The sequence below is a fragment of the Streptopelia decaocto genome (genome assembly GCF_964273445.1).
Source record: "Streptopelia decaocto genome assembly, contig: HAP1_SCAFFOLD_701, whole genome shotgun sequence".
Taxonomy (NCBI): Eukaryota; Metazoa; Chordata; class Aves; order Columbiformes; family Columbidae; genus Streptopelia; species Streptopelia decaocto.
In genome coordinates, this window is record NW_028115789.1 from 1 (window position 1) to 26,497 (window position 26,497).

A 26,497-nucleotide genomic window follows, 5' to 3' on the forward strand; every position below is an offset into this window, starting at 1 on the left:
CCAATAATAATTAATCCCCATATAACAAAGTCCAATAATAATGAACCCCAATAATAATTAATCCCCATATAACAAAGTCCAATAATAATGAACCCCAATAATAATTAATCCCCATATAACAAAGTCCAATAATAATGAACCCCAATAATAATTAATCCCCATATAACGAACCCCAATAACACTGAACCCCAATAACACTGAATCCCCAATAATAATTAATCCCCATATAATGAACTTCAATAATAATGAACCCAAATGATACTGAATCCCTAATAATAATTAATCCCCATATAATGAACTTCAATAATAATGAACCCAAATGATACTGAACCCCAATAATAATTAATCCCCATATAACGATGTCCAATAATAATTAACCCAAATAATACTGAACCCCAATAATAATTAATCCCCATATAACGAACCCCAATAACACTGAACCCCCAATAATAATTAGTCCCCATATAATGAACTTCAATAATAATGAACCCAAATGATACTGAATCCCCAATAATAATTAATCCCCATATAATGAACTTCAATAATAATGAACCCAAGTAATACTGAACCCCAATAATAATTAATCCCCATATAACAAAGTCCAATAATAATGAACCCCAATAATAATTAATCCCCATATAACAAAGTCCAATAATAATTAACCCAAATAATACTGAACCCCAATAATAATTAATCCCCATATAACGAACCCCAATAACACTGAACCCCAATAACACTGAACCCCAATAACACTGAACCCCCATCTCCCCCATAATGTCCCCATATCCCCATGTCCCCCTGTCTGCCCCACGTCCGTGTGTCCGTCCCCCTGTCCGTCCCACGTCCCCCGTCCATCCGTCCCCCACGTCCGTGTGTCCGTCCCCCCGTCTGTCCCACGTCCCCCTGTCCATCCCCTGCTCCACGTCCCCCCGTCCGTCCCCACGTCTGTCCATCCATCCCCATGCCCCACGTCCCCCTGTCCGTCCCTGGCCCCACGTCCCCCTGTCCGTCCCTGGCCCCACGTCTGTCTGTCCGTCCCTGCCCCACGTCCGTGTGTCCGTCCCCCCGTCCGTCCCCCTGTCCATCCCCCCATCCGTCCCCATGCCCCACGTCCGTGTGTCCGTCCCCCTGCCCCATGTCTGTCTGTCCGTCCCTGCCCCACGTCCCCCTGCCCCACGTCCATGTGTCCGTCCCCCTGTCTGTCCCATGTCTGTCTGTCCGTCCCCCTGCCCCACATCCCCCACGTCTGTGTGTCCGTCCCCCACGTCCGTGTGTCTGTCCCCCTGCCCCATGTCCCCCCGTCCGTCCCCCTGTCCGTCCCCCCATCCGTCCCTGTCCCCCATGTCTGTGTGTCCGTCCCCCGCGTCCGTGTGTCCGTCCCCCTGCCCCATGTCTGTCTGTCCGTCCCTGCCCCACGTCCCCCTGCCCCACGTCCGTGTGTCCGTCCCCCTGCCCCACATCCCCCACGTCTGTGTGTCTGTCCCCCACGTCCGTGTGTCCGTCCCCCTGCCCCATGTCCCCCCGTCCGTCCCCCTGTCCGTCCCCCCATCCGTCCCCGTCCCCCATGTCTGTGTGTCCGTCCCCTTGCCCCATGTCTGTCTGTCCGTCCCTGCCCCATGTCCCCCCGTCCGTCCCCCCATCCCTCCCCATGCCCCACGTCCCCCTGTCTGTCCGTCCCCCCGCCCCATGTCCCCCTGTCTGTCCCCCCACCCCACGTCCGTGTGTCCGTCCCCCTGCCCCACATCCCCCCATCCATCCCCGGCCCCACGTCTGTCTGTCCATCCCCTGCATCCGTGTGTCCGTCCCCCTGCCCCACGTCCCCCTGTCCGTCCCCCGCGTCCCTCCATCCGTCCCCCTGCCCCATGTCCCCCCGTCCATCCCCGTCCGTCCCACGTCCCCCCGTCCATCCGTCCGTCCGTCCGTCCGTGCGCAGGTGGTGGTCCTGACCAACTCCCCGCTGGAGGAGCAGCTGTGGGTGGGCGATTTCTGCCACGAGCGCGGGATCAAGCTGGTGGTGGCCGACACCAGGGGGCTCTTCGGGTGAGTGGGGGGCCCGGACGCCTGGGTCCCTTTTTTGGGGGGTCTCCCGGATGCCTGGGTCCCTTCTATAGGGTCTCCCGGACGCCTGGGGCCCTTTTTGGGGCTCTCCCGGATGCCTGGGTCCCTTCTATAGGGTCTCCCGGACGCCTGGGTCCCTTTTATGGGGTCTCCCGGACGCCTGGGTCCCTTCTGGGGTCCTTTCCCGGACACCTGGGTCCCCTTTTTCCAGCATCTCCCAGACACCAGGGTCACCCCCGGACGCCTGGGTCCCCTATGTATGTCATCTCCCGGACGCCTGGGTCCCCTATTTATGTCATCTCCTGGACGCCTGGGTCCCTTTTTTGGGTCCTCTCTCAGATGCCTGGGTCCCTTTTTTGGGGTCTCCCGGACGCCTGGGTCCCTTTCTGGGTCCTCTCCCGGACGCCTGGGTCCCTTTTCGGGGGGTCTTCCGGACGCCTGGGTCCTTTTTTGGGGCTCTCCCGGACGCCTGGGTCCCTTTTCGGGGGGTCTCCCGGACGCCTGGGTCCTTTTTTGGGGCTCTCCCGGACGCCTGGGTCCCGTTTTTCCAGCATCTCCCAGACACCTGGGTCCTCTCCCGGACGCCTGGGTCCCTTTTGGGGACCTCTCCCGGACACCTGGGTCCCTTTTTGGGTCCTTTCCCGGACTCCTGGGTCCCTTTTTGGGGGTCTCCCGGACGCCTGGGTCCTCCCCCGGACGCCTGGGTCCCTCGGGTGCTTCCCGGACGCCTGGGTCCCCTGGCTGACCCCTCCCCCCTCCGTTTTTAGGCAGCTTTTCTGCGATTTTGGGGACGATTTCGTGGTGACCGACACCAACGGGGAGCAGCCGCTCAGCGCCATGGTCTCCATGGTCACCAAGGTACCGGACGCCTGGGTCCCTTCCCCGGACGCCTGGGTCCCCTCTCCCGGACACCTGGGTCCCCTATATGGGCTGTTTTGGGTCCCTCCCCGGATGCCTGGGTCCCTTGTTTGAGGTCTCCCGGACGCCTGGGTCCCCTATATGGGCTATTCTGGGTCCCTCCCGGACGCCTGGGTCCCTCCCGGATGCCTGGGTCCCTCCTGGACGCCTGGGTCCCCGGGGTTGGGGGAGCAGTCCCTCCCGGACGCCTGGGTCCCTCTCCCGGACGCCTGGGTCCCCTATATGGGCTATTTTGGGTCCCTCCCGGACACCTGGGTCCCCTATATGGGCTATTTTAGGGGCTTTCCCGGACACCTGGGTCCCCGGGGTTGGGGGAGGAGTCCCTCCCGGACGCCTGGGTCCCCCCCGGACGCCTGGGTCCCCCCGCAGGGCTGCCCGGGGGAGGTGACGTGTCTGGACGACGCTCGTCACGGCTTCGAGACGGGGGACTTCGTGACGTTCACCGAGGTCGAGGGGATGGACGAGCTGAACCGCTGCGGGCCGCTCGAGATCCGCGTGCTCGGTGAGCCGGACGCCTGGGTCCCTCCCTCCGTACCCCCCGGCCGCCTGGGTCCCTCCCTCAGTACCCCCCGGACGCCTGGGTCCCTCCCTCCGTACCCCCCGGACGCCTGGGTCCCTCCCTTGGTCCCCCCCCGGACGCCTGGGTCCCTCCTTCCATACCCCCCGGACGCCTGGGTCCCTCCTTCGGTCCCCCCGGACGCCTGGGTCCCTCCTTCGGTCCCCCCCGGACGCCTGGGTCCCTCCCTCGGTACACCCCCGGACACCTGGGTTCCTCCTTCGGTCCCCCCCGGACGCCTGGGTCCCTCCCTCGGTACCCCCCCGGACGCCTGGGTCCCTCCTTCGGTCCCCCCCGGACGCCTGGGTCCCTCATTTGGTTCCCCCCGGACGCCTGGGTTCCTCCTTCGGTCCCCCCCGGACGCCTGGGTCCCTCCCGGACACCTGGGTCCCTCCCTCGGTACCCCCCCGGACGCCTGGGTCCCTCCCGGACACCTGGGTCCCTCCTTCGGTCCCCCCCGGACGCCTGGGTCCCTCCTTCGGTTCCCCCCGGACGCCTGGGTCCCTTGTTTGGTCCCTCCTGGACACCTGGGTCCCTTTTTGGGCCTTTCCCGGATGCCTGGGTCCCTCGTTTGGTCCCCCCCGGATGCCTGGGTCCCTTGTTTGGGTTCCCCGAACTCCTGGGTCCTTCCTTGAACTCCCATGTCCCCCGCACTCCTGGGTCCCCCCCGAACCCCTGGGTCCCTGGGGCGCTCCTGGGTCCCTGGGGGCACTCCTGGGTCCCTTGGGTCCCTCCCGGGTCCCTTGGGGCACTCCTGGGTCCCTCCTGGGTCCCCTGGGTCCCTCCTGGGTCCCTTGGGGCGCTCCTGGGTCCCTGGGGCACTCCGGGGTCCCTGACGCCCCCCCCAGGCCCCTACACGTTCAGTGTGGGCGACACCAGCGGGTTCAGCGACTACGAGCGCGGGGGCATCGTCACCCAGGTCAAGATGCCCAAGCGCATCCGCTTCGTGAGTAACGGGACTGGGTTGAACTGGGTTGAACTGGGAGGGACTGGGAGGGACTGGGATGGACTGGGATGGACTGGGATGGATTTGGGATGGAACTGGTTTGGACTGGGGGGGACTGGGAGGGACTGGTTTGAACTGGTTTGGACTGGGAGGGGACTGGGATGGATTTGGGATGGAACTGGTTTGGACTGGGAGTGACTGGGAGGGATTGGGGGGGACTGGGATTGAACTGGGAGGGACTGGAATGGATTTGGGATGGGACTGGTTTGGACTGGGGGGCACTGGGAGGGACTGGTTTGAACTGGTTTGGACTGGGAGGGCACTGGGAGAGAACTGGGATGGACTGGGGGGCACTGGGAGGGACTGGGATGGATTTGGGATGGGACTGGGGGGGACTGGGATTGAACTGGGAGGGACTGGTTTGGACTGGGGGGGACTGGGATTGAACTGGGAGGGACTGGAATGGATTTGGGATGGGACTGGTTTGGACTGGGGGGGACTGGGATTGAACTGGGAGGGACTGGTTTGGACTGGGAGGGACTGGGATTGAACTGGGATTGGACGGGGAGGGACTGGGATGGACTGGAATGGATTTGGGATGGGACTGGGATGGACTGGGAGTGACTGGTTTGAACTGGGATGGACTGGGTGGGACTGGGAGAGAACTGGGATTGAACTGGGGGGGACTGGTTTGGACTGGGATGGACTGGGATGGACTGGGATGGACTTGGGATTGAACTGGGAGGGACTGGGGGTCATACTGGTCTGTACTGGTCCATACTGGTCTGTACGGGTCCCTATTGCTCCATACTGGTCTGTACTGGTTTACACTGGTCCTTACTGGCCCATACCTGTCCCTACTAGTCTGTACTGGTCTATACCGGTCCATACTGGTTTATACTGGGCGGGCTTCCTGAGGGAACTGGGGGCCACTGGGTGGGAAGGGGAGGCTCATACCAGTCCATACTGGTTTATACGGGTCCATACTGGTCTGTACTGGTCCGTACTGGTCTGTGTGGCTCATACTGGTCCATACTGGTCTGTGTGGCTCATACTGGTCCGTACTGGTCCGTGTGGCTCATACTGGTCCATACTGGTTTATACGGGTCCATACTGGTCTGTACTGGTCCGTACTGGTCTGTGTGGCTCATACTGGTCCATACTGGTTTACACGGGTCCATACTGGTCTGTACTGGTCCGTACCGGTCCGTGTGGCTCATACTGGTCCATACTGGTCTGTACTGGTCCGTACTGGTCCGTGTGGCTCATGCTGGTCCGTACTGGTCCGTGTGGCTCATACTGGTCCATACTGGTCCGTACTGGTCTATACTGGTCCGTACTGGTCTGTACTGGTCCGTGTGGCTCATACTGGTCCATACTGCTCTGTACTGGTCTGTACGGGTCTGTACTGGTCCGTACTGGTCTATACTGGTCTGTACTGGTCCGTACCGGTCCGTGTGGCTCATACTGGTCCGTACTGGTCCATACTGCTCCGTACTGGTCTATACTGGTCTGTACTGGTCCGTACTGGTCTATACTGGTCTGTACTGGTCCATACTGGTTGATATGGCTCATACTGGTCCGTACTGGTCCGTACTGGTCTATACTGGTCTATACTGGTCCGTACCGGTCCATGTGGCTCATACTGGTCCATACTGGTCTATACTGGTCCGTACTGGTCCGTGTGGCTCATACTGGTCCGTACTGGTCTATACTGGTCTGTACTGGTCCGTACCGGTCCGTGTGGCTCATACTGGTCCATACTGCTCTGTACTGGTCTATACTGGTCTGTACTGGTCCGTACTGGTCCGTGTGGCTCATACTGGTCCATACTGGTCCGTACTGGTTTATACGGGTCCATACTGGTCCATGTGGCTCATACTGGTCCGTACTGGTTTATACGGGTCTGTACTGGTCCATACTGGTTGATATGGCTCATACTGGTCCATACTGGTTGATATGGCTCATACTGGTCCGTACTGGTCTATACTGGTCCGTACCGGTCCGTGTGGCTCATACTGGTCCGTACTGGTTTATACGGGTCTGTACTGGTCCATCCTGGTTTATATGGGTCTGTACTGGTCCGTACTGGTTGATATGGCTCATACTGGTCCATACTGGTTGATATGGCTCATACTGGTCCGTACTGGTCTGTACTGGTCCGTACTGGTCCGTGTGGCTCATACTGGTCCGTACTGGTCCGTCCTGGTGCAGAAGCGGCTGCGGGAGTCGCTGGCGGAGCCGGAGCTGCTGGTGACCGACTACGGGAAGCTGGAGCGAGCGCCCATGATGCACCGGGGCTGGCAGGGGCTGCACCACTTCACCCAGAGACACGGCCGCGCGCCCCGCCCCCAGCACGCGGTGAGCACTGGGAGCACTGGGTTGTACTGGGAGGGCATTGGGGACAATGGGGACACCCCGGCGGTGGGGACGTTGGGGGGGTTGGGGACACTGGGGGGTCAGAAATGGGGGGGAAAGGGGGAAATTGGGGCCTCCCATGATGCACTGGGGCTGGTTGAGCCAGTTCATACACAGATACATTCACCCACCCATAGCACAGGGTGAGATACTGGGATACTGGTTTGTACTGGGAGGGCATTGGGGACAATGGGGACACCCCGGGGGTGGGGACGTTGGGGGGGTTGGGGACACAGGGGGGTCAGAAATGGGGGGGAAAGGGGGAAATTGGCGCCTCCCATGATGCACTGGGGCTGGTTGAGGCAGTTTAGGGGAACATGTTCACCCACTTATAGCACAGGGTGAGATACTGGGGATACTGGTTTGTACTGGGAGGGCATTGGGGACAATGGGGACTCTATGGGGGTGGGGACATTGGGGGGGTTGGGGACACAGGGGGGTCAGAAATGGGGGGGAAAGGGGGAAATTGGGGCCTCCCATGATGCACCGGGGCTGGTTGAGGCAGTTTAGGGGAACATGTTCACCCGCCCATAGCACAGGGTGAGATACTGGGAGTACTGGTTTGTACTGGGGACACACTGGGGACACACTGTCCCCCTGTCCCCATGTCCCCGATGCTGTCCCCATGTCCCCTGTCCCCGAAGGGTGACACTGCCGAGGTGGTGGCCTTGTCCCCCTGTCCCTGTTGATGTCCCCATGTCCCCATGTCCCTCTGTCCCCATGTCCCCACGTCTGTCCCCATGTCCCCCTGTCCCCATGTCTGTCCCCATATCCCCCCTGTCCCCCTGTCCCCCTGTCCCTATATCCCCCTATATCCCCCTATATCCCCATATCCCCCCATATTGCCCCATATCCCCCTGTCCCCATGTCTGTCCCCATGTCCCCCTGTCCCCACGTCTGTCCCCATATCCCCCTGTCCCCCTGTCCCCTTGTCCCCATATCCCCATGTCCCCATATTCCTATGTCCCCCTGTCCCCATATCCCCCCATATCCCCCTATATCCCCCCATATCCCCCTGTCCCCATGTCCCCCTGTCCCCATGTCCCCCTGTCCCCATATCCCTATATCCCCCTATATCCCCATATCCCCCTGTCCTCATATCATGTCCCCCTGTCCCTGTTGACGTCCCCCTGTCCCTGACGCTGTCCCCATGTCCCCACTCAGGGTGACGCGGCCGAGGTGGTGGCCCTGGCTCGCGCCGTGTCCCCGGGCTCGGCCCTGGACGAGGAGCTGGTTCGCCAGTTGGCGTTTCAGGCCACGGGCGACCTGGCCCCGCTCAACGGCTTCATCGGGGGGGTCGCCGCGCAGGAGGTCATGAAGGTACCGACCGCCTGGGTCCCTCCCGGACGCCTGGGTCCCCTCCCGGACGCCTGGGTCCCTCCCGGACGCCTGGGTCCCCTCCCAAACTCCTGGGTCTCTCCTGAGCTCTGGGGTCCCCTCCCGGACGCCTGGGTCCTTCTAGGACACCTGGGTCCACTCCCGAACGCCTGGGTCCCTCCCGGACGCCTGGGTCCTTTAGGGAACTCCTGGGTCCCTCCCGGACACCTGGGTCCTTTGGGGAACTCCTGGGTCCGTCCCGGACACCTGGGTCCCTCCCAAACTCCTGGGTCCCTCCTGAGCTCTTGGGTCCCCTCCCGGACGCCTGGGTCCCCTTCTGGACACCTGGGTCCCCTTCCGAACTCCTGAGTCCCTCCCGGACGCCTGGGTCCTTTGGGGAACTCCTGGGTCCCCTCCCGGACACCTGGGTCCCCTCCCGGACTCCTGGGTCCCTCCCGGATGCCTGGGTCCCTCTTGAACTCCTGGGTCCCTCCCAGACGCTTGGGTGCCCTCCCGAACTCCTGGGTCCTTCCCGAGCTCTTGGGTCCCTTCTCGGACGCCTGGGTCCCTTTTTGGATGCCTGGGTCCCCTCCCGGACACCTGGGTCCCCTCCCGGACGCCTGGGTCCTTTGGGGAACTCCTGGGTCCCTCCCAAACTCCTGGGTCCCCCGGACACCTGGGTCCCTCCCGCACTCCTGGGTCCCTCCTGATCTACTGTGTCTCCCCGAACTCCTGGGTCCCTCCCAACTCCCATGTCCCCCGGTCGCCCGGGTCCCTCCCGGACGCCTGGGTCCCCCGCAGGCGGTGTCGGGGAAGTTCACCCCCATCCAGCAATGGTTGTACTTCGACGCCCTCGAGTGTCTCCCCGAGGAGAACAGGGAGCAGCTGCTGACCGAGGAGACGTGTCGCCCGGTGAGCACCCATGGGTGGGCTCCATTGACTCTGGTGTCACCCATGGGTGGGGTCCATTGACTCTGGTGTCACCCATGGGTGGGATCCCATTGACCTTGGGTCATTCTTGGTGTCCCCATTGAGTTGGGGACATTTTGGTGTCACCCATGGGTGGGATCCCATTGACTTTGGGTCATTCTTGGTGTCCCCATTGACTTTGGTGTCACCCATGGGTGGGACCCCATTGACTTTGGGTCATTCTTGGTGTCCCCATTGACTTTGGTGTCACCCATGGGTGGGACCCCATTGACTTTGGTGTCACCCATGGGTGGGATCTCATTGACTTTGGTGTCACCCATGGGTGGGACCCCATTGACTTTGGGTCATTGTTGGTGTCCCCATTGACTTTGGTGTCACCCATGGGTGGGATCCCATTGACTTTGGGTCATTCTTGGTGTCCCCATTGAGTTGGGGACGTTGTTGGTGTCACCCATGGGTGGGATCCCATTGACTTTGGGTCATTCTTGGTGTCCCCATTGAGTTGGGGACATTGTTGGTGTCACCCATGGGTGGGATCCCGTTGACTTTGGGTCATTCTTGGTGTCCCCATTGACTTTGGTGTCACCCATGGGTGGGACCCCATTGACCTTGGGTCATTCTTGGTGTCCCCATTGACTTTGGTGTCACCCATGGGTGGGACCCCATTGACTTTGGGTCATTCTTGGTGTCCCCATTGACTTTGGTGTCACCCATGGGTGGGATCCCATTGACTTTGGGTCATTCTTGGTGTCCCCATTGACTTTGGTGTCACCCATGGGTGGGGTCCCATTGACTTTGGTGTCACCCATGGGTGGGACCCCATTGACTTTGGGTCATTCTTGGTGTCCCCATTGACTTTGGTGTCACCCATGGGTGGGACCCCATTGACTTTGGGTCATTCTTGGTGTCCCCATTGACTTTGGGTCATTCTTGGTGTCCCCATTGACTTTGGTGTCACCCATGGGTGGGACCCCATTGACTTTGGGTCATTCTTGGTGTCCCCATTGACTTTGGTGTCACCCATGGGTGGGACCCCATTGACTTTGGGTCATTCTTGGTGTCCCCATTGACTTTGGTGTCACCTATGGGTGGGACCCCATTAACTTTGGGTCATTCTTGGTGTCCCCATTGACTTTGGTGTCACCCATGGGTGGGATCTCATTGACTTTGGTGTCACCCATGGGTGGGACCCCATTGACTTTGGGTCATTCTTGGTGTCCCCATTGAGTTGGGGACGTTGTTGGTGTCACCCATGGGTGGGATCCCATTGACTTTGGGTCATTCTTGGTGTCCCCATTGACTTTGGTGTCACCCATGGGTGGGGTCCCATTGACTTTGGGTCATTCTTGGTGTCCCCATTGACTTTGGTGTCACCCATGGGTGGGATCTGATTGACTTTGGGTCATTCTTGGTGTCCCCATTGACTTTGGGTCATTCTTGACATCCCCATTGACCTTGGTGTCACCCATGGGTGGGATCCCATTGACTTTGGGTCATTCTTGGTGTCCCCATTGACTTTGGTGTCACCCATGGGTGGGATCCCATTGACTTTGGGTCATTCTTGGTGTCCCCATTGACTTTGGGTCATTCTTGGCTGGGACCCCCTAGACTTTGGTGTCATTCTCGATGTCCCCATTGCCCTGGGGACACTGTGGGTGACACCCACGGGTGGGGGGTGGCCGGTGTCACCCATGGGTGCCCCGGTGACCCCGGTGTCCCCAGCGCGGGAACCGCTATGACGGGCAGGTCGCCGTGTTCGGGACGGGGCTGCAGGAGCGGCTGGGACAGCAGAAATACTTTGTGGTCAGTGTCCCCAAATGTCCCCAAATGTCCCCAAATGTCCCAAGGTCCCAAATGGCCCTTAGGGGTCCCCCAAGTGTCCTTATGGGTCCCCCAAATGTCCTTATGGGTCCCCCCAAGTGTCCTCAAGGGTCCCCTTAATGTCCTCAAGTGTCCCCTTCCTGTCCCCAGTGTCCCCAGGGGTCCCCCAAATGTCCCAATGTGTCCCCTCAAGTGTACTCATGGTCCCCTTAATGTCCCCAAGTGTCACCTCCTTGTCCCCCAGGGTCCCCCAAGTGTCCCAATGGGGACCCCAGGTGTTCTTTGGGGTCCCCCAAATGTCACCTCCCTGTCCCCAAGTGTCCCCCAAGTGTCCTTATGGGTCCCCTGGATGTCCCCAAGTGTCCCCCAAGTGTCCCTAAGGGTTCCCCCAAGTGTCCTTATGTGTCCTCTGGATGTCCCCAAGTGTCCTTATGGGTCCCCTTAATGTCCCCAAGTGTCACCTCCCTGTCCCCAAGTGTCCCCCAAGGGTTCTTATGGGTCCCCTAAGTGTCCCCAAGGGTCCCCCAAGTGTCCTTATGGGTCCCCTTAATGTCCCCAAGTGTCACCTCCCTGTCCCCAGGTGTCCCAATGGGGACCCCAAGTGTCCCTAACCGTCCCCACAAGTGTCCTTATGGGTCCCCTTAATGTCCCCAAGTGTCACCTCCCTGTCCCCAAGTGTCCCCCAAGGGTTCTTATGGGTCTCCTAAGTGTCCCCAAGGGTCCCCCAAGTGTCCTTATGGGTCCCCTGGTTGTCCCCAAGTGTCCCTAAGGGTCCCCCAAGTGTCCTTATGAGTCCTCTAGATGTCCCCAAGTGTCCCCCAAGTGTCCTTATGGGTCCCCTTAATGTCCCCCAGTGTCACCTCCCTGTCCCCAGGTGACCCAGTGGGGACCCCAAGTGTCCCTAAGGGTCCCCAAGTGTCCCCCAAGGATTCTTATGGGTCTCCTGAGTGTCCCCCCAGTGTCCCCATGGGTCCCCCAAGTGTCATCTCCTTGTCCCCAGGTGCCACCAAGTGTCCCCAAGGGTCCCCCCAAGTGTCCTTATGGGTCCACTGAGTGTCCCCGAGGGTCCTCCAAGTGTCACCTCCTTGTCCCCAAGTGTCCCTACATGTCCCTACACGTCCCTTGATGTCTCCACGTGTCCCCAAGTGTCCCCTTTCTCCCCCGGGTCACCTTGGGTTATGTCCCCAAGTGTCCCCAAGTGTCCCCTTGGCTCCTCAGAGTGTCCCCAAGTGTCCCCTTGGCTCTTCAGAGTGTCCCCAAGTGTCCCCTTGTCACCCCCAGGTCACCTCTAGTTGTGTCCCCAAGTGTTCATCGATGTACCCATGTGTCCCCCAAATGTCCCCTTGTCCCCACCCGGGTCACCTTGAGTCGTGTCCCCACGTGTCCCCAAGTGTCCCCGTGTCCCCAGGTGGGCGCGGGCGCCATCGGCTGCGAGCTGCTCAAGACGTTCGCCATGATGGGCCTGGGCTGCGGCCCCGATGGCGGCGTCACCGTCACCGACATGGACACCATCGAGAAATCCAACCTCAACCGGCAGTTCCTGTTCCGGCCCTGGGACGTCACGGTGAGGGGCGGGGCCTGCGGGGGGCGCGGACCAATGGGAGGAGCCCAGGGGGGTGGGGGGTCAAGGGAGGAGTTGAGTTGGGTCAAGGTTGAGTTGTGTCAATGAGTTGGGTCAAGGTTGAGTTGAGTTGGGTCAACGAGTTGGGTCAACGAGTTGGGTCAAGGTTGAGTTGGGTCAATATTGGGTCAACATTGAGTTGAGTTGGGTCAATATTGGGTCAATGTTGAGTTGGGTCAGTGTTGAGTTGGGTCAATGTTGAGTCAACATTGAGTTGAGTTGGGTCAATGTTGAGTCAAGGTTGAGTTGATTTGGGTCAATGAGTTGAGTTGGGTCAATGAGTTGGGTCAATGAGTTGGGTCAACGAGTTGAGTTGGGTCAACAAGTTGAGTTGGGTCAAGGTTGAGTTGATTTGGGTCAATGAGTTGAGTTGGGTCAAGGTTGGGTCAAGGTTGAGTTGAGTTGGATCAAGGTTGAGTTGAGTTGGGTCAATGAGTTGAGTTGGGTCAATGTTGAGTCAACACTGAGTTGAGTTAGGTCAGTGTTGAGTTGGGTCAGTGTTGAGTCAACATTAAGTTGAGTTGGGTCAAGGTTGAGTTGAGTTGGGTCAAGGTTGAGTTGAGTTGGGTCAATGAGTTGAGTTGGGTCAATGTTGAGTCAACACTGAATTGAGTTGGGTCAATGAGTTGAGTTGGGTCAATGAGTTGAGTTGGGTCAATGTTGGGTCAACATTGAGTTGAGTTGGGTCAGTGAGTTGAGTTGGGTCAGTGAGTTGAGTTGGGTCAGTGAGTTGAGTTGGGTCAATGAGTTGAGTTGGGTCAGTGAGTTGAGTTGGGTCAATGTTGGGTCAACATTGAGTTGAGTTGGGTCAGTGAGTTGAGTTGGGTCAGTGAGTTGAGTTGGGTCAGTGAGTTGAGTTGGGTCAAGGTTGAGTTGGGTCAAGGTTGAGTTGGGTCCATGAGTTGAGTTGGGTCAACGAGATGAATTGGGTCAAGGTTGAGTTGATTTGGGTCAATGTTGAGTCAACATTGAGTTGATTTGGGTCAATGTTGAGTCAACATTGAGTTGAGTTGGGTCAATGTTGAGTCAACATTGAGTTGATTTGGGTCAATGTTGAGTCAACATTGAGTTGAGTTGGGTCAATGTTGAGTCAACATTGAGTTGAGTTGGGTCAATGTTGAGTCAACATTGAGTTGATTTGGGTCAATGTTGAGTCAACATTGAGTTGAGTTGGGTCAATGAGTTGAGTTGGGTCAATGTTGAATCAACGTTGAGTTGGTTCAACGATGGGTCAATGAGTTGGGTCAAGGTTGAGTTGGGTCAATGTCGAGTTGAGGTGGGTCAATATTGGGTCAATGTTGAGTTGAGTTGGGTCAATGTTGAGTCAACATTGAGTTGAGTTGGGTCAATGTTGAGTCAACACTGAGTTGAGTTGGGTCAATGAGTTGAGTTGGGTCAGTGTTGGGTCAACGAGTTCAGTTGGGTCAACAGTGAGTTGAGTTGGGTCAATGTTGAGTCAACATTGAGTTGAGTTGGGTCAATGAGTTGAGTTGGGTCAATGTTGAGTCAACATTGAGTTGAGTTGGGTCAATGAGTTGAGTTGGGTCAATGTTGGGTCAAGGTTGAGTTGAGTTGGGTCAACAGTGAGTTGAGTTGAGTCAATATTGGGTCAACATTGGGTTGAGTTGGGTCAATGTGTTGAGTTGGGTCAACGGGTTGAGTCAATGTTGAGTCAACACTGAGTTGAGTTGGGTCAATGAGTTGAGTTGGGTCAATGTTGAGTCAACACTGAGTTGAGTTGGGTCAATGTTGAGTCAACATTGAGTTGAGTTAGGTCAATGAGTTGAGTTGGGTCAATGTTGGGTCAACATTGAGTTGAGTTGGGTCAGTGAGTTGAGTTGGGTCAGTGAGTTGAGTTGGGTCAAGGTTGAGTTGGGTCAACGAGTTGAGTTGGGTCAACGAGATGAATTGGGTCAAGGTTGAGTTGATTTGGGTCAATGTTGAGTCAACATTGAGTTGAGTTGGGTCAATGAGTTGAGTTGGGTCAATGAGTTGAGTTGGGTCAATGAGTTGAGTTGGGTCAATGTTGAGTTGGGTCAATGAGTTGAGTTGGGTCAATGAGTTGAGTTGGGTCAATGAGTTGAGTTGGGTCAATGTTGAGTCAACATTGAGTTGAGTTGGGTCAACGTTGAGTTGGGTCAACGTTGAGTTGGGTCAACGTTGTGTCAACGTTGGGTCGAGTCGCATCAACGTTGCCTTGACCACCATCAACGCTCCCCCTGTCTTGCCCTTCCCTGGGATTGGGAGTGGCCCAAAGGGGTGGGGCTTGAGGGGGTGTGGCCTGACGGGGGGCGCTGTCGGCCAATGGCAGAAGCTGAAGTCGGAGCGGGCGGCGGCGGCGGCGCGGGAGATGAACCCGGCGCTGCGCGTGATTGGCCGCTCGGAGCGCGTGGGGCCCGAGACCGAGCGCGTGTTCGACGACGAGTTCTTCGAGGGGCTGGACGGGGTGGCCAACGCGCTCGACAACGTGGACGCCCGTGCGTGACGGGGGAGGGGCCACCGGGGGGCTGGGGGGGGTCATTGGGGTGTTATATGGGGGTATTGGGTGTTATATGGGGGGTATTGGGGTGTTATATGGGGTTTATTGGGTACTGTGGGGGGTTATTGGGGTGTTATATGGGGGGTATTGGGGGTTATTGGGGTGTTATATGGGGGTATTGGGTGTTATATGGGGGGTATTGGGTATTATATGGGGTTATTGGGGTGCTATATGGGGAGTATTGGGTGTTATATGGTTGTTACTGGGTATTATATGGGGTTATTGGGGTGCTATATGGGGGGTATTGGGTGTTATATGGTTGTTACTGGGTGTTATATGGGGTTATTGGGGTGTTATATGGGGAGTATTGGGTGTTATATGGGGTTATTGGGGTGTTATATGGGGAGTATTGGGTGTTATATAGGGGTTATTGGGGTGCTATATGGGGGGTATTGGGTGTTATATGGGGGTTATTGGGTGTTATATGGGGGGTATTGGGTGTTATATGGGGGGTATTGGGTGCTATGGGGGGTATTGGGGTGTTATATGGGGGGTATTGGGTGTTATATGGGGGGTATTGGGTGCTATGGGGGGTATTGGGGTGTTATATGGGGGTTATTGGGGGGTTATATGGGGGGTATTGGGGTGTTATATGGGGAGTATTGGGTGTTATATAGGGGTTATTGGGGTGTTATATGGGGGTTATTGGGTGTTATATGGGGGTATTGGGTGTTATATGGGGGTATTGGGGTGTTATATGGGGGGTATTGGGTATTATATGGGGGTATTGGGGTGTTATATGGGGAGTATTGGGTGTTATATGGGGTTATTGGGGTGTTATATGGGGAGTATTGGGTGTTATATAGGGGTTATTGGGGTGCTATATGGGGGGTATTGGGTGTTATATGGGGGTTATTGGGTGTTATATGGGGGGTATTGGGTGTTATATGGGGGGTATTGGGGTGCTATATGGGGGGTATTGGGTGTTATATGGGGTTATTGGGGTGCTATATGGGGGGTATTGGGTGTTATATGGTTGTTACTGGGTGTTATATGGGGTTATTGGGGTGTTATATGGGGAGTATTGGGTGTTATATGGGGGTATTGGGGGTTATATGGGGGTTATTGGGGGGTTATATGGGGGGTATTGGGTATTATATGGGGGGTATTGGGGTGTTATATGGGGGGTATTGGGGTGTTATATGGGGGTATTGGGGTGTTATATGGGGGGTATTGGGTGTTATATGGGGGGTATTGGGTGCTATTGGAGGTTATTGGGTGTTATATGGGGGTATTGGGGTGTTATATGGGGGGTATTGGGTGTTATATGGGGGTATTGGGTGCTATGGGGGGTTATTGGGGTGTTATATGGGGGGTTATTGGGGTGTTATATGGGGGTATTGGGTGTTATATGGGGGGTATTGGGTGTTATATGGGGGGTATTGGGTGTTATATGGGGGTATTGTGTGCTATGGGGGGTTATTGGGGTGTTATATGGGGGGTTATTGGGTGTTATATGGGGGGTATTGGGGTGTTATATGGGGGTATTGGGTGCTATGGGGGTTATTGGGGTGTTATATGGGGGGTATTGGGGTGTTATATGGGGGGTATTGGGTGCTATGGGGGGTATTGGGTGTTATATGGGGAATATTGGGTGTTATATGGGGGGTATTGGGTACTATGGGGAGTATTGGGTGTTATATGGGGGGTATTGGGTGTTATATGGGGGTATTGGGATGTTATATGGGGGGTATTGGGGGTTATTGGGGTGTTATATGGGGGTATTGGGTGTTATATGGGGGGTATTGGGTATTATATGGGGTTATTGGGGTGCTATATGGGGGGTATTGGGTGTTATGTGGGGGGTATTGGGGTGTTATATGGGGTTATTGGGGTGCTATATGGGGGGTATTGGGTGTTATATGGTTGTTACTGGGTGTTATATGGGGTTCTTGGGGTGTTATATGGGGGGTATTGGGTATTATATGGGGTTATTGGGGTGCTATATGGGGGGTATTGGGTGTTATATGGGGAGTATTGGGTGTTATATAGGGGTTATTGGGGTGCTATATGGGGGGTATTGGGTGTTATATGGGGGTTATTGGGTGTTATATGGGGGGTATTGGGTGTTATATGGGGGGTATTGGGGTGCTATATGGGGGGTATTGGGTGTTATATGGTTGTTACTGGGTGTTATATGGGGTTATTGGGGTGTTATATGGGGGTATTGGGTGTTATATGGGGGGTATTGGGGTGCTATATGGGGGGTATTGGGTGTTATATGGTTGTTACTGGGTGTTATATGGGGTTATTGGGGTGTTATATGGGGGTATTGGGTGTTATATGGTTGTTACTGGGTGTTATATGGGGTCATTGGGGTGTTATATGGGGGTATTGGGTGTTATATAGGGGTTATTGGGGTGCTATATGGGGGGTATTGGGTGTTATATGGGGGTATTGGGTGTTATATGGGGGGTATTGGGTGTTATATGGGGTTATTGGGGTGTTATATGGGGGTATTGGGTGTTATATGGGGGTATTGGGGTGTTATATGGGGTTATTGGGGTGTTATATGGGGGGTATTGGGTGTTATATGGGGTTATTGGGGTGTTATATGGGGGTATTGGGTGTTATATGGGGGGTATTGGGTATTATATGGGGTTATTGGGGTGCTATATGGGGGGTATTGGGTGTTATATGGGGGTATTGGGGTGTTATTTGGGGGCTATTGGGTGTTATATGGGGGGTTATTGGCTGCTATGGGGGATTATTGGGGTGCTGTGGGGGGTCCTTTGGTCTCTATATGGCCCGTTGGTCTCTCTAGACCCCTATAGGGCTCTATATGGACTGATGGAACTTGTAGACCCCCTATCAACTGGAGATCTTTATCGGGGCTCTATATGACCCATTGGACTCCCTAGACCCCCCATAGCCCCCGAGTCTCCCCCTATAGGGCTCTATATGAACCTTTGGTCTCTCTAGACTCCTATAGGGCTCTATATGGCCCATTGGTCTCTCTAGACCCCTGATGGAACATGTAGACCCCATATAAATTGGAGATCTTTATGGAGGTCTATATGGCCCATAGGACTCTCTAGACCCCTATAGGGCTCTATACGACCCACTGGACTCCCTAGCCCCCCCGTAACCCTCTAATCTTACCCTATAGGGCTCTATATGGACTGATGGAACATGTAGACCCCCTATCAATTGGAGATCTTTATGTTGCTCTGTATGAACCATTGGTCTCTCTAGACCCCTGTAACCCCCCAATCTCCCCCTATAGGACTCTATATGACTCCTTAGCCCCCCGTAACCCCCCGATCTCCCCCTATAGGTCTCCATATGGCCTGTTGGTCTTTCTAGACTCCTATTGGGCTCTATATGGTCTGATGGAACATGTAGACCCTCTATCATTTGGAGATCTTTATGGGGCTCTATATGACCCATTGGACTCTCTAGACCCCCCATAACCCCCCAGTCTCCCCCTATAGGGCTCTATATGACCCATTGGACTCTCTAGACCCCCCATAACCCCCTATAGGGCTCTATATGACCCATTGGACTCTCTAGACCCCCCGTAACCCCCTGATCTCCCCCTATAGGGCTCTATATGACCCATTGGACTCTCTAGACCCCCCATAACCCCTCGATCTCCCCCTATAGGGCTCTATATGACACATTGGACTCTCTAGACCCCCCATAACCCCCTATAGGGCTCTATATGACCCATTGGACTCTCTAGACCCCCCGTAACCCCCTGATCTCCCCCTATAGGGCTCTATATGACCCATTGGACTCTCTAGACCCCCCATAACCCCTCGATCTCCCCCTATAGGGCTCTATATGACACATTGGACTCTCTAGACCCCCCATAACCCCCTATAGGGCTCTATATGACCCATTGGACTCTCTAGACCCCCCGTAACCCCCTGATCTCCCCCTATAGGGCTCTATATGACCCATTGGACTCTCTAGACCCCCCATAACCCCTCGATCTCCCCCTATAGGGCTCTATATGACACATTGGACTCTCTAGACCCCCCATAACCCCCTATAGGGCTCTATATGACCCATTGGACTCTCTAGACCCCCCGTAACCCCCTGATCTCCCCCTATAGGGCTCTATATGACCCATTGGACTCTCTAGACCCCCCATAACCCCTCAATCTCCCCCTATAGGGCTCTATATGACCCATTGGACTCTCTAGACCCCCCATAACCCCCCAATCTCCCCCTATATGACTCTATATGACTCCTTAGCCCGCCGTAACCCCCCGATCTCCCCCTATAGGTCTCCATATGGCCTGTTGGTCTTTCTAGACTCCTATTGGGCTCTATATGGACTGATGGAACATGTAGACCCTCTATCAATTGGAGATCTTTATGGGGCTCTATATGAACCATTGGTGTCTCTAGACCCCCCATAACCCCCTAATCTCCCCCTATAGGGCTCTATTTGACCCATTGTCTCTCTAGACCACCCATAACCCCCCAATCTCCCCCTATAGGGCTCTATATGACCCATTGGACTCTCTAGACCCCCCATAACCCCCTATAGGGCTCTATATGACCCATTGGACTCTCTAGACCCCCCATAACCCCCCGATCTCCCCCTATAGGGCTCTATATGACCCATTGGACTCTCTAGACCCCCCATAACCCCCTAATCTCCCCCTATAGGGCTCTATATGAACCTTTGGACTCTCTAGACCCCCCATAACCCCCCAATCTCCCCCTATAGGGCTCTATATGACCCATTGGACTCTCTAGACCCCCCATAACCCCCTGATCTCCCCCTATAGGGCTCTATATGACCCATTGGACTCCCTAGCCCCGCCGTAACCCCCCGATCTCCCCCTATAGGGCTCTATATGACTCCCTAGCCCCCCGTAACCCCCCGATCTCCCCCTATAGGGCTCTATATGACCCATTGGACTCTCTAGACCCCCCATAACCCCCTATAGGGCTCTATATGACCCATTGGACTCTCTAGACCCGCCGTAACCCCCTGATCTCCCCCTATAGGGCTCTATATGACCCATTGGACTCTCTAGACCCCCCATAACCCCCCAATCTCCCCCTATAGGGCTCTATCTGACTCCCTAGCCCCGCCGTAACCCCCCGATCTCCCCCTATAGGGCTCTATATGGACCGGCGCTGCGTTTACTACCGCAAGGCGCTGCTGGAGTCGGGCACGCTGGGCACCAAGGGCAACGTGCAGGTGGTGGTGCCGTTCCTGAGCGAGGCCTACAGCTCCAGCCAGGACCCCCCCGAGCGCGCCATCCCCATCTGCACCCTGCGCAACTTCCCCAACGCCATCGAGCACACGCTGCAGGTGCCTATGGATCCATACGGGCCTCCTATAGGGGGCTGGAGGGGATTTGGGGGTGTTTCAAGGGGATTTGGGGGGGTTTCGAGGGGATTTGGGGGCTTTTAGGGGGCTCCCGGACGCCTGGGTCCCTTACTTGGGGCATCTCCCAGACACCCGGGTCCCTCCCGGACGCCTGGGTCCCTTTTTTCGGGCATCTCCCGGACACCTGGGTCCCTCCCGGACACCTGGGTCCCCTTTCTGAGGGTCTCCCGGACGCCTGGGTCCCTTTTTTGGGGCTCTCCTGGACTCCTGGGTCCCTCCCGGACTCCTGGGTCCCGTTTATGAGGGTCTCCCGGACGCCTGGGTCCCTTTTTTGGGCATGTCCCGGATGCCTCTGTTCACCCCCGGACGCCTGGGTCCCTTTTTCGGGCATCTCCTGAACACCTGGGTCCCTCCCGGACGCCTGGGTCCCTTTTTCGGGCATCTCCTGGATGCCTGGGTTCACCCCCGGACTCCTGGGTCCCCTTTCTGAGGGTCTCCCGGACGCCTGGGTCCCTTTTTCGGGCATGTCCCGAACGCCTCGGTTCACCCCCGGACGCCTGGGTCCCTTTTTTGGGCATCTCCCGGACACCTGGGTCCCTCCCGGACGCCTGGGTCCCTTTTTCGGGCATCTCCTAGATGCCTGGGTTCAACCCCGGATGCCTGGGTCCCTTTTTGGGTCCCTCCCGGACGCCTGGGTCCCTTTTTTGAGGCATCTCCCGGACTCCTGGGTCCCTCCCGGACTCCTGGGTCCCCTTTATAAGCGTCTCCCGGACGCCTGGGTCCTTTTTTTGGGCATGTCCCGGATGCCTGGGTTCAGCCCCGGACGCCTGGGTCCCTTTTTCGGGCATCTCCTAGATGCCTGGGTTCAACCCCGGATGCCTGGGTCCCTTTTTTGGTCCCTCCCGGACGCCTGGGTCCCTTTCTGGGTCTCCCGGATGCCTGGGTCCCTTTCTGGGTGGGTCTGGGGGCTCTCCCGGACGCCTGGGTCCCTTTGTGGGTCTCCCGGACGCCTGGGTCCCCCGTGGGTGGGTTTGGGGGCTCTCCCGGACGCCTGGGTCCCTTTGTGGGTCTCCCGGACGCCTGGGTCCCCGCTGACGCCCCTCCCCCGCAGTGGGCGCGTGACGAGTTCGAGGGGCTCTTCAAGCAACCGGCGGAGAACGTGAACCAGTACCTGACGTATGGACCCCATAGGACCCCTATAGAACCCCATGGAACCCCCATAGCCCCATAGAACCCCCATGGAACCCCTATAGAAACCCCATAGAACCCCCATAGCCCCATAGAACCCTATAGAAACTCCATAGAACCCCCATAGGACCCCTATAGAACCCCATAGAACCCCCATAGCCCCATAGAACCCCCATGGAACCCCTATAGAAACCCCATAGAACCCCCATAGCCCCATAGAACCCTATAGAAACTCCATAGAACCCCCATAGGACCCCTATAGAACCCCATAGAACCCCCATAGCCCCATAGAACCCCTATAGAACCCCCATAGAACCCTCATAGCCCCATAGAACCCCCATAGAACCCCCATAGCCCCATAGAACCCCTATAGAACCCCCATAGAACCCTCATAGCCCCATAGAACCCCCATAGAACCCCCATAGCCCCATAGAACCCCTATAGAACCCCCATAGAACCCTCATAGCCCCATAGAACCCCCATAGAACCCCCATAGTCCCATAGAACCCCTATAGAAACCCCATAGAACCCTCATAGCCCCATAGAACCGCCATAGAACCCCTATAGAACTCCTATAGCCCCATAGAACCCCTATAGAAACCCCATAGAACCCCTATAGAAACTCCGTAGACCCCCTATAGGAACCCCATAGAACCCCCATAGCCCCATAGAACTCCTATAGAAACCCCGTAGAACCCCTATAGAAACCCCTATAGAAACACCATAGAACCCCCATAGCCCCATAGAACCCCTATAGAAACCCCATAGAACCCCCTTAGCCCCATAGAACCCTATAGAAACTCCATAGAACCCCCATAGGACCCCTATAGAACCCCATAGAACCCCCATAGCCCCATAGAACCCCCATGGAACCCCTATAGAAACCCCATGGAACCCCTATAGAAACCCCATAGCCCCATAGAACCCCCATAGAACCCCCATAGCCCCATAGAACCCCTATAGACACCCCGTAGAACCCTCATAGCCCCATAGAACCGCCATAGAACCCCTATAGAACCCCTATAGCCCCATAGAACTCCTATAGAAACCCCGTAGAACCCCTATAGAAACTCCGTAGACCCCCTATAGGAACCCCATAGAACCCCCATAGAAACTCCATAGAACCCCCATAGCCCCATAGAACCCCTATAGAAACCCCATAGAACCCCCTTAGCCCCATAGAACCCCCATAGAACCCCTATGGAACCCCCATAGCCCCATAGAACCCCTATAGAAACCCCATAGAACCCCTATAGAAACTCCGTAGACCCCCTATAGGAACCCCATAGAACCCCCATAGCCCCATAGAACCCCTATAGAAACTCCATAGAACCCCCATAGCCGCATAGAACTCCTATAGAAACCCCGTAGAACCCCTATAGAAACCCCACAGAACCCCCATAGAAATGCTAGAGAACTCCTATAGGCGCCCCTATAGGCGCAATTTAACTCCCATAGGCCCAATTTAACTCCCATAGACCTCACAGGCCCAGTTTAACCCCCATAGTCTCAATTTAACCCCCATAGGCCCAATTTAACCCCCATAGGCCCCATAATTTAACCCCCACAGGCCCAATTTAACCCCCATAGGCCCCACAGGCCCAATTTAACCGCCATAGTCCCAATTTAACTCCCACAGGCCCAATTTAACCCCCATAGGCCCCATAATTTAACCCCCATAGGCCATATTTAACCCCCATAGGCCTCATAGGCCCCACAGGCCCAATTTAACCCCCATAGGCCCCATAATTTAACCCCCATAGTCCCAATTTAACCCCCATAATCCAAATTTAACCCCCATAGGCCCCATAATTTAACCCCCACAGGCCCAATTTAACCCCCATAGGCCCCATAATTTAACCCCCGTAGGCCCCACAGGCCCAATTTAACCCCCATAGTCCCAATTTAACCCCCACAGGCCCAATTTAACCCCCATAGGCCCCATAATTTAACCCCCATAGGTGCAATTTAACTCCCATAGGCCTCCTAGGCCCCACAGGCCCAATTTAACCCCCATAGGCCCCATAATTTAACCCCCATAGGCCCCACAGGCCCAATTTAACTCCCACAGGCCCCATAATTTAACCCCCATAGGCCCAATTTAACCCCCATAGGCCTCATAGGCCCCACAGGCCCAGTTTAACCCCCATAGACCCAATTTAACCCCCATAGGCCCCATAATTTAACCCCCATAGGCCTCACAGGCCCAATTTAACCCCCATAGTCCCAATTTAACTCCCACAGGCCCCATTTAACCCCCATAGACCCAATTTAACCCCCATAGGCCCCATTTAACTCCCATAGGCCCAGTTTAACCCCCACAGGCCCCATAATTTAACTCCCATAGGCCTCACAGGCCCAATTTAACTCCCATAGGCCCAATTTAACCCCCACAGGCCCAATTTAACTCCCATAGGCCCCATAATTTAACTCCCATAGGCCTCACAGGCCCAATTTAACTCCCATAGGCCCCACAGGCCCAATTTAACCCCCATAGTCCCAATTTAACCCCCATAGGCCCCATAATTTAACCTCCATAGGCCCAATTTAACCCCCATAGGCCCCATAATTTAACTCCCATAGGCCCCACAGGCCCAATTTAACCCCCATAGGCCCAATTTAACCCCCACAGGCCCAATTTAACTCCCATAGGCCCAATTTAACCCCCATAGGCCCCATAATTTAACTCCCATAGGCCTCACAGGCCCCATTTAACCCCCACAGGCCCCATTTAACCCCCATTTAACCCCCATAGGCCCAATTTAACTCCCATAGGCCTCACAGGCCCCATTTAACTCCCATAGGCCCAATTTAACCCCCACAGGCCCAATTTAACCCCCATAGGCCCAATTTAACCCCCATAGGCCCCATAATTTAACCCCCATAGGCCCCATAATTTAACCCCCATCGGCCCAATTTAACTCCCATAGGCCTCATAGGCCCCACAGGCCCCATTTAACCCCCGTAGGCCCCGTTTCCCCCCCGTACGACCCCCCCAGCGCCCCCATTTTCCGCAGGGACCCCAAGTTCGTGGAGCGGACGCTGCGGCTGGCGGGGACGCAGCCCCTGGAGGTGCTGGAGGCGCTGCAGCGCAGCCTGGTGACCGAGCGGCCGCGCTCCTGGCCCGACTGCGTGGACTGGGCCTGCCAGCACTGGCACCGCCAGTACAGCAACAACATCCGCCAGCTGCTGCACAACTTCCCCCCGGGACAGGTCGGGACCCTCGGGTGGGGGTGGGGCGCCCGGGGGGCTGGGGGGGTTGGGGGCCTGTGGGGGGAAATGGGGCCTGGGCCTGGTGGGTTGGGCCTCGTGGTTGGGGGCCTAGTGGGTCAGGCCTAGTGGTTTGGGCCTAGTGGGTTAAGCCTGTCATGGTGGTTTGGGCCTAGTGGGTTAACCCTGTCATGGTGGTTTCAGGCCTGGTGGTTTGGGGCCTAGAGGTTTAGGCCTAGTGGTTTAGGCCTGGTGGTTTGGGCCTAGTGGGTTAAGCCTGTCATGGTGGTTTAGGCCTAGTGGGTCAGGCCTAGTGGGTCAGGCCTAGGGGTTTGGGTCTAGTGATTTAGGGCCTGGTGGTTTAGGCCTAGTGGGTCAGGCCTAGTGGGTTAAGCCTGTCAAGGTGGTTTGGGCCTAGTGGTTGGGGCCTAGTGGGTCAGGCCTAGTGGGTCAGGCCTGTCATGGCGGCTCAGGCCTGGGCCTGTGGGCACCAGCAACGTCCCATGGGACCCGTTGGGTGCTGGGCACCCTTGGGTGGGGGTGGGGGTGCTCTGGGGTGCATTAGGGGCCTATGGGATCCATGGGGCCTGTCATGGTGGTTTGGGGCCTGGTGGTTTGGGCCTAGTGGTTTGGGCCTGGTGGGTTAAGCCTGTCATGGTGGTTTAGGCCTGGTGGTTTGGGCCTAGTGGGTCAGGCCTGTCATGGTGGTTTGGGCCTAGTGGGTCAGGCCTGACATGGTGGTTTGGGCCTAGTGGGTCAGGCCTAGTGGTTTTGGGGCCTGGTGGTTTGGGCCTAATGGTTTAGGCCTAGTGGGTCAGGCCTGTCATGGCGGCTCAGGCCTGGGCCTGTGGGCACCAGCAACGTCCCATGGGACCCGTTGGGTGCTGGGGGACCCTTGGGTGGGGGTCGGGGGGCCCTGGGGGGCTGGGGGGGGTTGGAGGCCTGTGGGGGGAAATGGGGCCTGGGGCTGGTGGTTTGGGCCTAGTGGGTCAGGCCTAGTGGGTCAGGCCTAGTAGGTCAGGCCTAGTGGTTTGGGCCCAGTGGGTCAGGCCTGGTGGTTTGGGCCTAGTGGGTCAGACCTAGTGTTTTGGGGCCTAGTGGTTTTGGGGCCTAGTAGGTCAGGCCTGGTGGTTTGGGCCTAGTGGTTTTGGGGCCTAGTAGGTCAGGCCTGGTGGTTTGGGCCTAGTGGGTCAGACCTAGTGTTTTGGGGCCTAGTGGTTTTGGGGCCTAGTGGTTTGGGTGTGGTGGGTCAGGCCTGTCATGGTGGTTTAGGCCTGGTGGTTTGGGCCTAGTGGGTCGGGCCTAGTGGGTCAGGCTTGTCATGGTGGTTTGGAGCCTAGTGGGTCAGGCCTAGGGGTTTGGGTCTAGTGGTTTAGCGCCTGGTGGTTTAGGCCTAGTGGGTCAGGCCTAGTGTTTTGGGGCCTAGTGGTTTAGGCCTGGTGGTTTGGGGCCTAGTGGGTCAGGCCTAGTGGGTCAGGCCTAGTGGGTCAGGTCTGTCATGGTGGTTTGGGGCCTAGTGGTTTAGGCCTAGTGGGTCAGGCCTAGTGGTTTGGGTCTAGTGGGTCAGGCCTAGTGGTTTGGGGCCTAGTGGTTTGGGCTTGGTAACTCAGGCCTGTCATGGCGGCACCAGCACCCCCAGTGCAACAACAGCGTCCCGTGGGACCCGTTGGGTGCTGGGG

At 56.6% G+C, this 26,497-nt stretch overlaps 1 protein-coding gene across 1 annotated transcript in view; it reads left to right on the top strand.

The window, feature by feature from the left end:
* Positions 1 to 1,933: 1,933 nt before the first annotated feature.
* UBA1 (ubiquitin like modifier activating enzyme 1) overlaps positions 1,934 to 26,497 on the top strand; it is a gene marked incomplete at its 5' end in the record, with an annotated part of 45,819 nt that continues 21,255 nt past the window's right edge. The window contains 13 exons of the mRNA XM_082077228.1: positions 1,934 to 2,040; positions 2,826 to 2,916; positions 3,346 to 3,478; positions 4,381 to 4,478; positions 6,693 to 6,839; positions 8,061 to 8,216; positions 9,015 to 9,125; positions 10,866 to 10,946; positions 12,373 to 12,528; positions 14,897 to 15,062; positions 20,206 to 20,402; positions 21,532 to 21,596; positions 24,626 to 24,821. Coding sequence (XP_081933354.1) covers positions 1,934 to 2,040; positions 2,826 to 2,916; positions 3,346 to 3,478; positions 4,381 to 4,478; positions 6,693 to 6,839; positions 8,061 to 8,216; positions 9,015 to 9,125; positions 10,866 to 10,946; positions 12,373 to 12,528; positions 14,897 to 15,062; positions 20,206 to 20,402; positions 21,532 to 21,596; positions 24,626 to 24,821 — 1,704 coding nt within the window. The remainder of the gene's footprint in view (positions 2,041 to 2,825; positions 2,917 to 3,345; positions 3,479 to 4,380; positions 4,479 to 6,692; positions 6,840 to 8,060; positions 8,217 to 9,014; positions 9,126 to 10,865; positions 10,947 to 12,372; positions 12,529 to 14,896; positions 15,063 to 20,205; positions 20,403 to 21,531; positions 21,597 to 24,625; positions 24,822 to 26,497) is intronic.